This window comes from Phasianus colchicus, chromosome 3 (genome assembly GCF_987193195.1).
Source record: "Phasianus colchicus chromosome 3, bPhaCol1.hap1.1, whole genome shotgun sequence".
NCBI lineage: Eukaryota > Metazoa > Chordata > Aves > Galliformes > Phasianidae > Phasianus > Phasianus colchicus.
Genome location: NC_143438.1, coordinates 53240652 through 53253448, shown reverse-complemented (window position 1 = coordinate 53253448; position 12797 = coordinate 53240652). Strand labels below are relative to the sequence as shown.

Sequence of the window (12797 nt, the reverse complement as noted above, 5' to 3'; positions counted from 1 at the left end):
ATGCAACAAATGCATGACTGGCTTCTCTGTGCCTCTGTGCCTTTGCTGAGATACATATCTTGATTTAAATCAGCTGTATATGAAATTTAAATTCAAGTGTTGAGGAGTATATAGAAGGTGGGAGCAAATGGGAAAAGTTATTGCTTCAGGAACAGTACATTGCAAAAGTCACAAAAAAATCTTTGTAATTTGGTGCTAACTGGGAGAAAAAAAGTTACCTTATTAAATTTTTCAAGAAATTGATATGGCTCTGATGAGTCTGAGGAAGAAAATCTCTGCCTCCTCTCAGGCCCAGCCCTTTGTACAGTTAGGCCAAATCTAGTGGACAAGCCCTGATTTTCAAAATAGATTTTACTTTCCTTAGTTATTCTTTATCTATATCTATATCTATATATGTATTTATGACATTTAAACAATAAACTATGAAGAATAAATGCCTCACTTCTGTGTATTACATCTGGAGAGTTTCCTGTAATTAAGTGTCTACTTGAGAACAGATTGCATAGGTCTTGCAGCCACCTTAAACTCTTGAAATTCCATGTACTTGAATATTTTTACATGTGAATAATGATCTAATGTCTGCCTGTTGAGCCTACATTGCACAGTGCAATGCCTTGAAACACTGCAGCAATGAACCTGAGTTGTAAGCAAAGGTTTCAGGAGAAATGGGTTGGTTAATAAAATTCCCAGCCCATGAATGAAGAAAGAGCAGCAGAATGATGAGCTGGAAGACAAGTAGGCTTGTAAAACTTGTGGGACATATTGATGTGTCAAGGGAAAGTAGCTAGAGGCAAGACTCACCAGAAACATAGTACATAAATATATAATATCTGAGGAAAAACAGGAGTCTATTAGGTATGGGGAATATCTGGAGTCCTGTTCTTCATCCAGTTCTTGCATTAATGGATGTTGTTCTGTCAAACTAAGAAAAATATTCTTCAAATTGTAAAGCACAAAGTGACTTTTTCCCCCTCTTGAACAAAGAATGTGTTTGCAAGTCTCCTCTAAGCACCACACTGAATGTGTTTTCCTTGGGAAGAATTTTTTGACAGGTCACATTATTTCCTTCCACATCATTTCCTTCCAGTACAACTTCCTCTATCAAGTAGAATTAAGAAAGTTTGCAGTCTAGCTGGTCTCCATCCAGGGCAAAACTGTGCTTGGGAAAGAAGAATATGAGGTTTATGCAGGGTCTTAACACACTAACATACTTGTATCTGCACCAGTCCTTTGTGCAAGGTGAAACATCCAAGCCCTGTGCACTTTTATCCTTCTGTCTTGTCTCTGCTTTTTTTTTCTTCCTTTTTTTTTTCTTTTTTTTTTTTTTCAAAGGGCAAGTTTTGAGTGCCCTGGCAGAGAACCAGCTAGCAGATGCTCTGCATTCCCTCCCTCTCAGAAAGATAGTCCTGTTATGTAGGGAGGAAGTGGAGTTGTGAAGGTAAAGTTGTGTATGAGAGAGAAAAACATTTTCCCCAATATATCAGGGTAGAGAGCTCTTGATAAAACTCTCGGCAATAATATATATGCTTTCCTACATCAGCCTTCTATCCTGACCTCTTGCTGAAGTGAGGAAAGGACTTTCCTTGTCTGGCTTGCACTCCTGTCATCAAGAAACCAATTTCTGCCACCTGGTTTGATGGCTGTTGGCCCAGGACAGATTGTCATTCTCCCTACATGTCTCTCTCTCCTCTTTCAATTTTTCTTTGGATCATCTTTCCTTTCCTCATCATCCTTAATTAAAAGCATATACATGCACAACAAAAATTCTCTCATTTCTGACACATCATGTCTTCCAGACTACACATACATTCTCTGTGTTAATTCTTTAGGGGTTAATAGGTTCACTTGCAATATTTCACTCTCTCTCCTCACACTTGTCTTTCCTACTCTGCCATATGTGTCCTAAAATCTGCCTTCAATTTAGTGCTTGTTAATTTTCCAAATAAAAATGGAGCTCTGAAAACTATATCATCACAACACCATGCACTTAAATCATCTGAACACTGGGGAACATGAAGTTCACTTTGCCCATTTTCTCTGCCTGCAGTGATGCAATGGGAAGGTGATCTTGTTCTCATGGATAGTTAGGGCATACTTCACTTAGCTCCAATATGAATCAAATTACATGCTTAGTTAATGGATTAATTCCCTCTTGTAATTCTGCATGGGATCCAATAGATAGCATGTAGACCAATTCCAGATTTAGAAGAGTTTTGTTGCTGGACCATATTTTGAAAGGCTTGATATACATCCTCTGGGGGATACTATGGTCCCCCCACTTGTAGCAAGGTGGGAGTTGGCCTGTTTTCCCAGGTAACTAGCAATAGGACAAGAGGTAATGGCCTTAAACTGTGCTGAGGAGGTTCAGGTTAGGAAAAAATTCTCAGAAAGAGTGGTGAGGTATTGGAACAGGCTGCCCAGGGAGTGGTGGAATCACCATCCCTGGAGATGTTCACGAACCATGTGGATGTGGCGCTGAGGGATGTGGTTAGTGGGCATGGTGGGGATGGCTGATGGTTGTACTAGGGGATCTTATTGGTTTTCCTAACCTTAATGATTCTATGGTTCTTTGTCAAAATCTACTATACTGTAGACTTTTTATGTGCAGTAGATTAAAATTATAAAAATGTTGACTCGTAAGCCACTGATGTCTGTTTTTATTTCCCTCTGTGTTCAGAGTTATAACAAAAATATATGTCAGTTTTCGTGGACTGTAACTTCTGGGGGTAAACTAAATACAATCTTATAGCACTCCTAGCTTAGTGTCTAGTTTCTTCTTCGTGTATTTTTCCCTTTAGTGTAAAAAGCGTTCAACTGTAGTAGCTATATCTAGCACACAACACCTAAACACTGACCTGCTAGAATGTGCTTATTTTCTGGTTTCTCCATGACAAGGAATACATCCTGATACAAGATAAAGCGTTTCTATGAAAGAACAGAAGACATAATAATAAAATCAGCTGTAAGAATAAGGAATCACATAAAGCTACTTTAATGCATCACATTTGAATTTTTTTTTTTTTTTTAATGAAATCCAAGTTATCCAATCCAATCCACCCTCTTTGGGTGCACTCTGGAATATTTCATCAATATGGTTAATCAGATGAATTCTGATGTTTTATCAGTATGATATATCAACACTATTTGTTCTCTGATTGATAGAGGTGTATACATGACCAGTTTCCTGTAAATCATACAAAAAAATATGCGTCAGAAGTGTGTGGATGTAAATCATGTAATATCTCCCAATTCAATTCACTTTTCTGACCTTTTTTTCTTAAAATTTTAACTTTTTTTTTTTTTTTTTTTTTTTTTTTAATGGAATTGAAGAACAACACTGTTCTTTGATTGCAGGGCATCACTAAATGAGTCTGGCTATAGTTTTTGTTAGCTAATGGCCTTGAGAAGAACATTGCCTCCGAAGGCAGTGAGAATTTACTGCATCAGTGAGGACTGAGCCGCTTTCTTTCAGATAGAATAGAGGATAGAAAAACATTTTTTCCTGATGAAGTCAGACCACTAAGGTATTTCTATATAGTTAGTTACAAAGTCTCATTGGCCTACAGGTTTTATTCTGAAATAAATGCAAGCCAAATCCATGACATACATAAACCGAAACTTGAGCACAGGCATTAAGTTTGACTGAGGAGCAAAATACAGGATTTTGTGCTCAACTTTGTGCTGATTTGGTTAGAGAGCTTTTAGGACGCTAGTGGTTCTAAGCCAGCATGGCCAGAGCTAGCAAGCCATTATCTTCATCTCATGAAGTAGAGATGTTCTTCTTCAATGAGAAAAGCAAAAGGGAGTCTGCATTGCTGAGGTGTGAAGGTTGTTTTTTTAAAATCTTTCTGGCACTGAAAATTGAAAAGAGATCTTTGTATATATTCAAGCTGCAAGAATAAAGAAAGTTGTGAGTCTCTTGTGTTACACCAATTTAAACAAGCTGAAATCTTGGCCTGTAAATGATTAATTCAAATTAAAAAGTAAACAGGGGAGGAAGTTGGTGAAAACTGATGTTATTTATGGAAGGGCATCCTTAAAACTGTGTTACAGTGGGAAGTTGGAGACACAAGCATCTGCCATGTGGATAAATTTAGTTATAAAACCTGGTTCCCTTATAGTCAGTGGAGCATACCTATTGAATCTGGGACTTAGCTCACTTGCTTTCTATGGAGAATTTTTGTCTTGTTTGAGCAGAACTGGAATTTTGACAGAGAAGTTTGATTGGAATAAATGGAGCATTCCTATCAAATGCAGGTAACTAATGAATCCATGGGTAAGCTCCATTAATTTCAATACAGTGCTAAATGTGTTAAACGTTGTAAGAGGTTGTTGCATGTGTGCACTTACCAATTTTCTTAATGATAAGTTCTAGCTGATTTTAAGTTCTATCATTTTATATTCCATAGGAACTGTGAGTGAGCAATACTTCTGAATCTAGGAAGGTAAATGAACATTTGTTCAGTGGTATAAAATACAGGAAAATTACCTGAAATAACTTTTTTGGTAGGATTTCCCATTTAAAAAGAGTTTCAGTTACTACCTTCATTTCCAGATAAATTGTTTCAGCCCAGAGAAAATCTGTACCAATTCTCAACACAGAACAAATTTTGCTTGTATAATAATCCCCTTTTCTGCCCCCCCCAAATAAGATTTATGTTATATACAAAACCTGGAAGCAATAAACAGCTCGAACAACAATAGCATGAACAGGATGGTATAATTCACAATCTTATTTTGCAATGCATGATTTCCCATATATTTATAGACAAAGCTGATATCACAACAAGAAGCACTAATATAAACTTCCCTTATTTACTAAATTCATCAGTGGTAGAGTCTTTTAGTCCATGGAGTTTTAGGAAGCATAACTTTCAACATAGACAAGCAGCCAAGAAGGTATGTCTGTGAGATGGAACAAGGTCATTTGCCCTCATCTTAGCATCCTTTTGAGAAATGACATTGAATGAATTGTACAACATTTCATATTTAAGTCTATTTACATACATTTAAAGAAAGTATTTTGTCCTTTTCATCTGCATATTTTCCTACATCTCAGCTCCACCTTTCTGAACTTCCTGTGTAGACTTTGATCAACATAGCCTCTTAATAGGAAATTGAATCCTGCTGCAAGTTTTTCAGTAAAGGTACATAAGTGCAAATCAGGTAACTTTTCTTGACCTGCCACTCAGTCTTCTCAGATGCCTTCTTGAGCTGTGGAGGGGCAAACCAGGCACGGGATTCCAGCTGCTACCTTACTAGCACTGAGAGTTATATTAACTTTTCTTGATCTGTTGGCCATATGTTTAATGTAGTCGATTTTATTTTATCTGTGATCAGAGTATGCTATTGGCTCATTTTCAACTTGGCACCATCTCCTCCAAGTTCTTTTCAGCAAGGCAAAAATGTCTACAAAGATATATATATCCCTGTTGAGGAAGCAGGAAAAATGCAGTCTTTAAAAACAAATACATTCTTCCTCTTCTCTTGTTTATTTATTAATTTATTTTTTAAAAGGAATAATAATAATACATACATAAAATGTTGAGTATGTGGTTAGAAAGAGTGATTATAGCGAAAGAAGGAAACAACCAGAATCTGTTGTTGCAACGTATCTCCAGATGAAGCAGAATCTCTAAATTTGAGTGAATCCTAAATTCTATCACTGGCAATAATTCATTTATCCTGAAATACAAAATCAGAAGCTTTTTGAGAATATCTTCACAAAAAATTGAAATACGAAGTTAGAACTGCAAAGAGAGTGTCATCATCACTCATACACAGGCTTCTATATCTGTCTACATATTGTCACAATTGATAATAATAGAGCACACAAGATAAGCTTTTTTTAATTTATTAGTTATAAACAAAAGGTTACGTTTTTGATTTTTTTGTAAATAGTCCTCCATGGGATGCCATTTATGCATGAATCTTTTTGCTGAAAAGAAATTGTAAAAAAACCTATAAGCAGAAAATGAGGTTCTAGTGATATAAGTGAAATTTTGTCATTAGCCATTAGATGATAAGTAGGCAGATTGGATAGACATTTCTTGAAATCCTACATAGTATGCAGAACATGCTTTCATTGTGCTTCCTGGCAGTATATGAAAATATGCCTTATTTGGAAGCATAATGATCAGTTCTGTTAAATCATGTTCAATCAGCTTATATAATAACACCTATATTTTGTTATTCATTTCAGATTTCAGAGACCTATGCCTTCCTACCGAGAGAAGCGGTGACACGATTTCTAATGAGTTGCTCAGAGTGCCAGAAAAGAATGCATTTAAACCCAGATGGAGCAGATCATAAAGGTAGCTTTAGTGTCAAACAGTGAGATGTAAAGTAATTTTATTTCTAATACCATTTATATTTTCCTAGCTTAAGTGAAGGTTCATAAAAATTTGGTAGACTGGAACAGTTCAGTAAGTCAGATCATCTCATTTACTTAAGCTGGAAAGTGGTGAATCTTCTGCTTTTGCTTAAGGATGGAATGTAATACCATATGCACCCCTGATAGAAAAAATGATTTTATCTGGAGGAAATCGTTTATTTTACTATGGAAATGTTTATATGAAGGCTTAAACATAAGGAATAGATAGGATGTATGTGCTGTAGTCATTTAGGATAGAAGAACTCATCACTTCTCAGGTTTTGAATTTGATTTTCATTTTTCTTTAGGAGATTTCCATCTGCACAGCCTACAAGCAATTGAAAATGCCAAAGTTAGAACTGAATGATATAACTGTCTGACTTTGACTGCAAAGTAGGCTGAAGAAGCCTCCACAACTAACATATAATGCATAATAAATATTTTTGTTACAGATAATGGGAAACCACCAACACTGGTGACCAGTATGATTGATTACAATATGCCAATTACTATGGCCTATATGAAACACATGAAGCTACAGCTACTAAATTCACAGCAAGATGAGGTACAAACTGAAATCTTTTAAGTTTGTTTTTCTTTTCTCATGTATCTTTGATGCTTGTCTTTGTGGTAGCCAAGAAACAGAACTGAAAGTTGATGTTGATGTCATCTTTATAATTTCATTGCTACAATAGTGACGGAAATCAAACCAAGGGTGTGTGGAAGTAATCAGCTTGAGAGAAAATGTCATGACTTAATGCCCTTCCATGGTAATATGCTGTACTGCTTCAAAGAACCTGAAGGTGCCCTTTCACTGACCAGAAAGGATGAGGGGGGCCACTGAGTATAGCCTTAGTGTTATGTTCAGCAGTGACTTTCATTGTCTACTTCTAGAAAGCAATACCATTTACAGTTGAAATGAGTGCCGTGATGCTCTCCAGGTTAGTAGCCAGGATACAATACATTTTGGTGGGAAGCCCCAGCCACATCAGTTCCAATCTTTAAGGCAAAAAGCTTGCCTTATTGATAAAGAAGTGTAGGGTTTTCTCATGAAACTTCAAATAAAATAGAAGGGAAAAAGAAGAAAGTAGGCTGAGAATTTTGTTTCTTTAGGGAGAACTTAAGTCAAATTGCAGTTATTTTATTTCAAAAATAATTTCTGTGATTTATTCCGATTTTTCTCGAATCTTAAGAAGTACTTCGATTGGAAGTCATCCACCAAGTTATTTGTAATAAACTCATTTTGCTACAAATGTGTTCATTTACCATTTGAGCTGCCAAATATTTAGAAGCCCAGCTACGTGCCAGCCAAAAAGCAATCCTACATGCTGTGTCCTTCTGCCTGACTACAAGATTGTTTTTAGTAAAGAAAGTCATCAAAAACAACCTTAGCAGCTGGATTATGTCAGAGACACTGACTGACTCTTTACTTCTGTGGAGTCAGCGAGGTTTTGTAGATATTGGCCACTGGTGGAGATGTATGAATTATTCAACGTCCCATAGACTGGAATCTTTGTTTCACTTTTGCCTATTTTATTTATTTATTTTTATTTTTTAATTTTATTGGGAAGGATGTGGGTAGAGATCCCTTACTGAGTTCTTCACTCACAAATATAGCCTGGTCTTCTTTCCCTCCCATGGAGTCTCCCTTCTGTGTGCTGCCCCTTTATAGGAATCTGACAGCAGGATTCCAAGCAGCAGGAGGTAAGAGGCTTTATCCTTGTAGTAGCCTTAGGGGTTAAAGGACACTTTGGTTTCCCCACTTCCCTTCTTTGACAGTTACTCATCCCACAGTAGGGTCAGGCACTCATGATGGATCAGGGCCATCTGCCACAGTGCCTCTGTAGCCCAAATGTTTTGGTATAGTCCTTCTGGCCCGATGACTGATATTTAAACTGTTTTTTCATCTAGATGAACCAATGACAACGATACAGGATTAGCAGGAAGCAGCATTGCTTGGTATCTCCCTGCTTGACTCAGTTTTGTAGCTCTGATCTCACTGTGTACTGTTTTAATGAAGAGAAAAGTAGTTTTTAATACATTTTAGTCATTTTCCTGGGCACAAAGGAAGTCCTCATGATAATCCTTTATGTCCTTTCTCAAAGCAGTTTTTCTAAGAATTTATTTTTTGCTCCGGACTGTACATTTGTTACACTGAGAAAGAAGTGGCAGTGAAAATATTATGGTGCAAAGCAGAAAGATTTCATGCACTTGAAATTGTGCTTGGGTTTGTAGGAAGGCTCTGTTTCCAAGGTTTCATCAGTCACATCTCTGTTCTTATGGAGGGGGCGGAATTGAGACTAGAGTGAACTTGGATACCACAACGAGCCAGCACAGCAATTAAAAGTCTCCAAATTCCCTCATTCTCAATTCATCATTTTTCATCTGAGGCCATCAACAAAAGGGAAACAGGCTTAATCTAAAAGGAGAATTCATCTATGTGTGGGAATTTACAGAGGTGCTGCAACTGGTACAAAGAGGCCAGTGGCCACCAGTTCTGCTCCCCATGCCTGCCTGTACAAAAAGTTCTACACAGTTCATAGAGTGAGGTGGAGATATTCTACAAACTGCCATAGGCAAACAGGCTGCCTATGTGTGGTGTTGTTTGCAAGTATCAGTTGCCTGACTGGCAGCCCACATATAGAGCCCAACCTCAGAATTAGAAAATGAAAGCCACTGCATGCTGACTCCTGCAGGGACAAATGAGAAATACCACTGTGCTTCAGCAGAGTCACAGTGTTACAGAAGGTCTGGAGAAATTTGTGTCCTGATCTTGCTCTTTGAGAAAGCAGCACACATTTCTGCTAAATCCCAGCACCAGATCACTGTGTATCTTGACCCTGTCTGTCTGGAGCACGAGCCTGGTGGCCACCAGCTTTGCACAGCTCTCATGCTGTTATGTTCCTGGTATTTACTGTGCTGTAGCTGAGGTGTTTCCTTCCCCATCCAGGCAAGGTAAAAAAGTGCCCACAAGAGAAACCCTCACTCTTCCATTCTTTTTTTAAATTAGAAATTTAGAAACAAACTATGCTTGTTTCAATATTTGACATTGTCCTGGAGTGATGGTGCAGAGTAGTATCACCTTGCATATTGTCCCAGTGCCATCCTCTTTCAACAAGAGATGCAGCTGCAGGAAACTTTGCTTCCAAAAATGAGAGAAATGCCCACACAAGCTGGAACCAACACTAAGATCCACAAGATGAACTGATTTAAGGGCCAAGTGCTTAGACAGAAGAAAGCAACTATATTAGCATCTGCAGAAACCAGTTCACAGTAAATGCACAGTAAAAAAAGTTGTTGTAAATGTTGCTATTTTTTTAGGTCACTTCTGATAAGCAACCCAAATAAAAATAGTCAGAGTTCTGCCAGATAGTTTTGTTTTAATTAAACAACAACAACCAAGCAAATAAAAAAACCCCATATAAATTGGAAAAGTATTTTAATCCTCAGGGATTTTTTCTATATGTTCTTTAAATGGCTTTTATTCACAATAGGAGCAATTATTTCAGAAAAGTTGTTACTGAAAATACATTGCCATAGGTTTCTGAATTGCCACTGCAGCTTGCAGAACAAGACTCATGAGAGCTAAATTTTTAATCCGTGAATGGATGCAGTGGGATCAAAATGAGTGAAGTTAAACATACTATATATGTACTATATACATGTTAACCCTGTATATAAACATATGCTGGACTAGGTCTCAAACAGTTTTGTATCTGGGACTTTTCTGATTGAGACTTTTTGCACTCTAGTATCATTCCTAGTAGAGATTTTGTAATTGGACTTGACAGATAAATCACATATTAAAGATGTGTGAGGTAGAATAAATTTAAAGCGATTCCCATGTGATTGCATTACTTAGGTTTTCCACTGACTTTTGAGTCATTTGAGCATGATAAACAGTCTTCAAAATTTTCACGGATGCTTCCTTAAACATAATAGCAGTGTAGGGGTGAAGTTGTATTGAGGGAACCTGGTTGTGGATTCTTCTTAGATCATTTGGAAATGTTTTATTGTAAGTGAAAATCACGGGGTTACCTGCTTTGCCAGGGAAAAGTAGGGAATTCAGGTACAGACTATGGAGAACACTCCTCAACCACGTTTTGAGTAACAAGGACTTTGTGTGGGGTCTCCAGTTACAACCCTATTTTACAAAATGCTATGGAAACAGTTACGAGTGTGGTAATGGAGTGTCGTCATAGTTGATCAAATTGCATTTGTCAGACTAACATATCACATAAGTGCTGCATGTTCTTTGCTCTTATTTATGTGCTCTGCTTGTTTGCTTATGTACACAAGCATTAGCATGAATATATTCCGTGCCAGGGACAAATGAAATGGAGTAAGTGAGCCTCACATACAATTTAAACAGCATCCAGCGTTTTCTGACATGTCTCTGAAACTTTCAAATTGTAGGATGAAAGCTCTATAGAAAGTGATGAGTTTGATATGAGTGACTCTACGAGGATGTCAGCTGTGAACTCTGACCTCAGCTCAAATCTTGAAGAAAGAATGCAAAGTCCTCAGAATCTCCAGGGCCAGCAGGATGGTAAGGCTCTCCTTTCATACAGAAAATGTGCTATTGTCTTGTCTCCTTCCCATTCTGTGCTTTCATTTAGTACCTGCTGTGTCCTTCACTTCATAGTGTGTGTCTCTTAGTTTCATTAGGTAATGTGAACTATATGTTCCCTTTGTCTCAGCATGAAGAGAATTAAGTTGGTTGTTTTTTTCCTTTCCTTTCCTTTTTTTTTCCCCCCAGGTTAATTTATTTGTTGCTTAGGCAACAGGTGAGTGGTTAGACCACTGTATGTTTAGTATTATTTTACTATTTTTATTTACCAAGTGTGATTCTATACAGACATAAAAGGAAATGAAACCGAAACCTTTCCAGGGCAATCCAGAAGGCTGAGAAAGTTGTTTTTGCTGGTTGAAATGGGGAAGAAAGAAGAAGGATATAAGAGAAGTTTGAAAGCTAGGAGCTGGGTGTGTTATTCAGAGAAAAGAATATAAAAGACATGCTCCAACAGGGAAACAGATGTGTAGAAAATAGAACCAACAGCATTATAAATCTGAATATTAATATTTCTAGTTTAGTTGTAACATAAAGCTAATAGTTGGTGAAAGAGACAGAAGTTTTAATTTGTGCAAAAGGTGGATAGAGGTGAGTTTTTTTACTCTTTGATGACTGGGTGGGACTCAAATTTCACTTTGGTTTGGAGTTAACACAGAGCTTGTCCTGTATAGACTGTTACAGTGACTCATCAGTGGCACGGGAGTGAGTAATACCCAAAGTGCAGATCTGTTCTATTGCTATTAAATATAACATACTGATATTCTATACTTGTTATGCCATAATTTCCTAAACATGTACGTCAATTTAGAAGTGCTCACATTTCTCCTGGACAACAAGTATGTGGAATTTGATAGTTAAACTGGATTTTTTCCACTTAAAGCATCATCATCAGTTGTTAGCTTGTAAGTTCTGTAGGTAAGAATGCATGTGTTGCATTGAGGCTGATGGGATCTGGTTATGGGCAGGAACTTCTGCTGTGTCACTTTCTAGACAAAAAAAATATTGAGGAGGATGTTTATGATAATCTCCCGTGCCAGATTTTAACCACAGCCACTTTTTCTCTTGGTGTCTTTAACTTATCACAAAATGTGTGTAAATATATTGACTAAAGGAGCAGTACACTAGGAGTAGGGGAAGATAGTTCACTTTGCTGTTGGAGTCTGACTTAGTACTGCAAAGTTAGAGTTTTCAGAGAGACTTTGGAAACTGTTATGTGTCTGGCTTTGGGTGAAAAACTGTTTTAGAGGTTACTGTTTACATAAATAATGTGTTTCCGTATGAAATATTTCTTAATAGGTAATTGAGTGCGTGTACACATATGTACATGAGGTAGAAATTGTAGTGCAACAACCTATGGAGAAATGCCTGTCACGCATGTCTTAATGCATTCTTCAACAAGAGTCATGAAGTACATCTGATCATAGCAGAACATATGTATGAATGATAAAATGCTGCAAATCTGTCACTTGCCATTTAATACCTGTGGCAAATAAATGCACTGTGATTTGGATCTACAGGTAGCGTGATCGTACAGAATTGCATGAAATCTCTCTGCTTTTTTCCCTTCTTCCCAGATGGCACTTTCTCACCTTCCTAAAGCAATCCTATTTCTTTTGCTGTTTCTTCTGACTAAAACATCTTCTGATAAAGAAATTTGGAATAACATCTCTTCCTGCTATGGTTTTCCTGTCTTAGATGCCACCAAGTTGCAAACCTGAGTGAGGGTAGTTGTAGCAAAACTGTGTTTCAAGATAGGCAAGAAGAAGCTGAAGGAGAAACTGAAAGAAATTGTGGGGAAGGAGAGGAAAAAGGAATGATAGCAGAGGGCAGGAAAAGAAGAAGATTAGAAAA

The 12797-nt window shown here is 37.3% G+C and overlaps 1 protein-coding gene across 5 annotated transcripts in view; it reads left to right on the top strand.

Moving 5' to 3' along the window:
• The window catches only part of NOL4 (nucleolar protein 4), a 186021-nt gene that overhangs the window by 39914 nt on the left and 133310 nt on the right, over positions 1 to 12797 (top strand). For all 5 annotated transcript variants that reach the window (XM_090137539.1, XM_090137538.1, XM_090137540.1 and 2 more), the window contains 3 exons: positions 6203 to 6314; positions 6826 to 6938; positions 10790 to 10922. In XM_090137539.1, coding sequence (XP_089993665.1) covers positions 6203 to 6314; positions 6826 to 6938; positions 10790 to 10922 — 358 coding nt within the window. The remainder of the gene's footprint in view (positions 1 to 6202; positions 6315 to 6825; positions 6939 to 10789; positions 10923 to 12797) is intronic.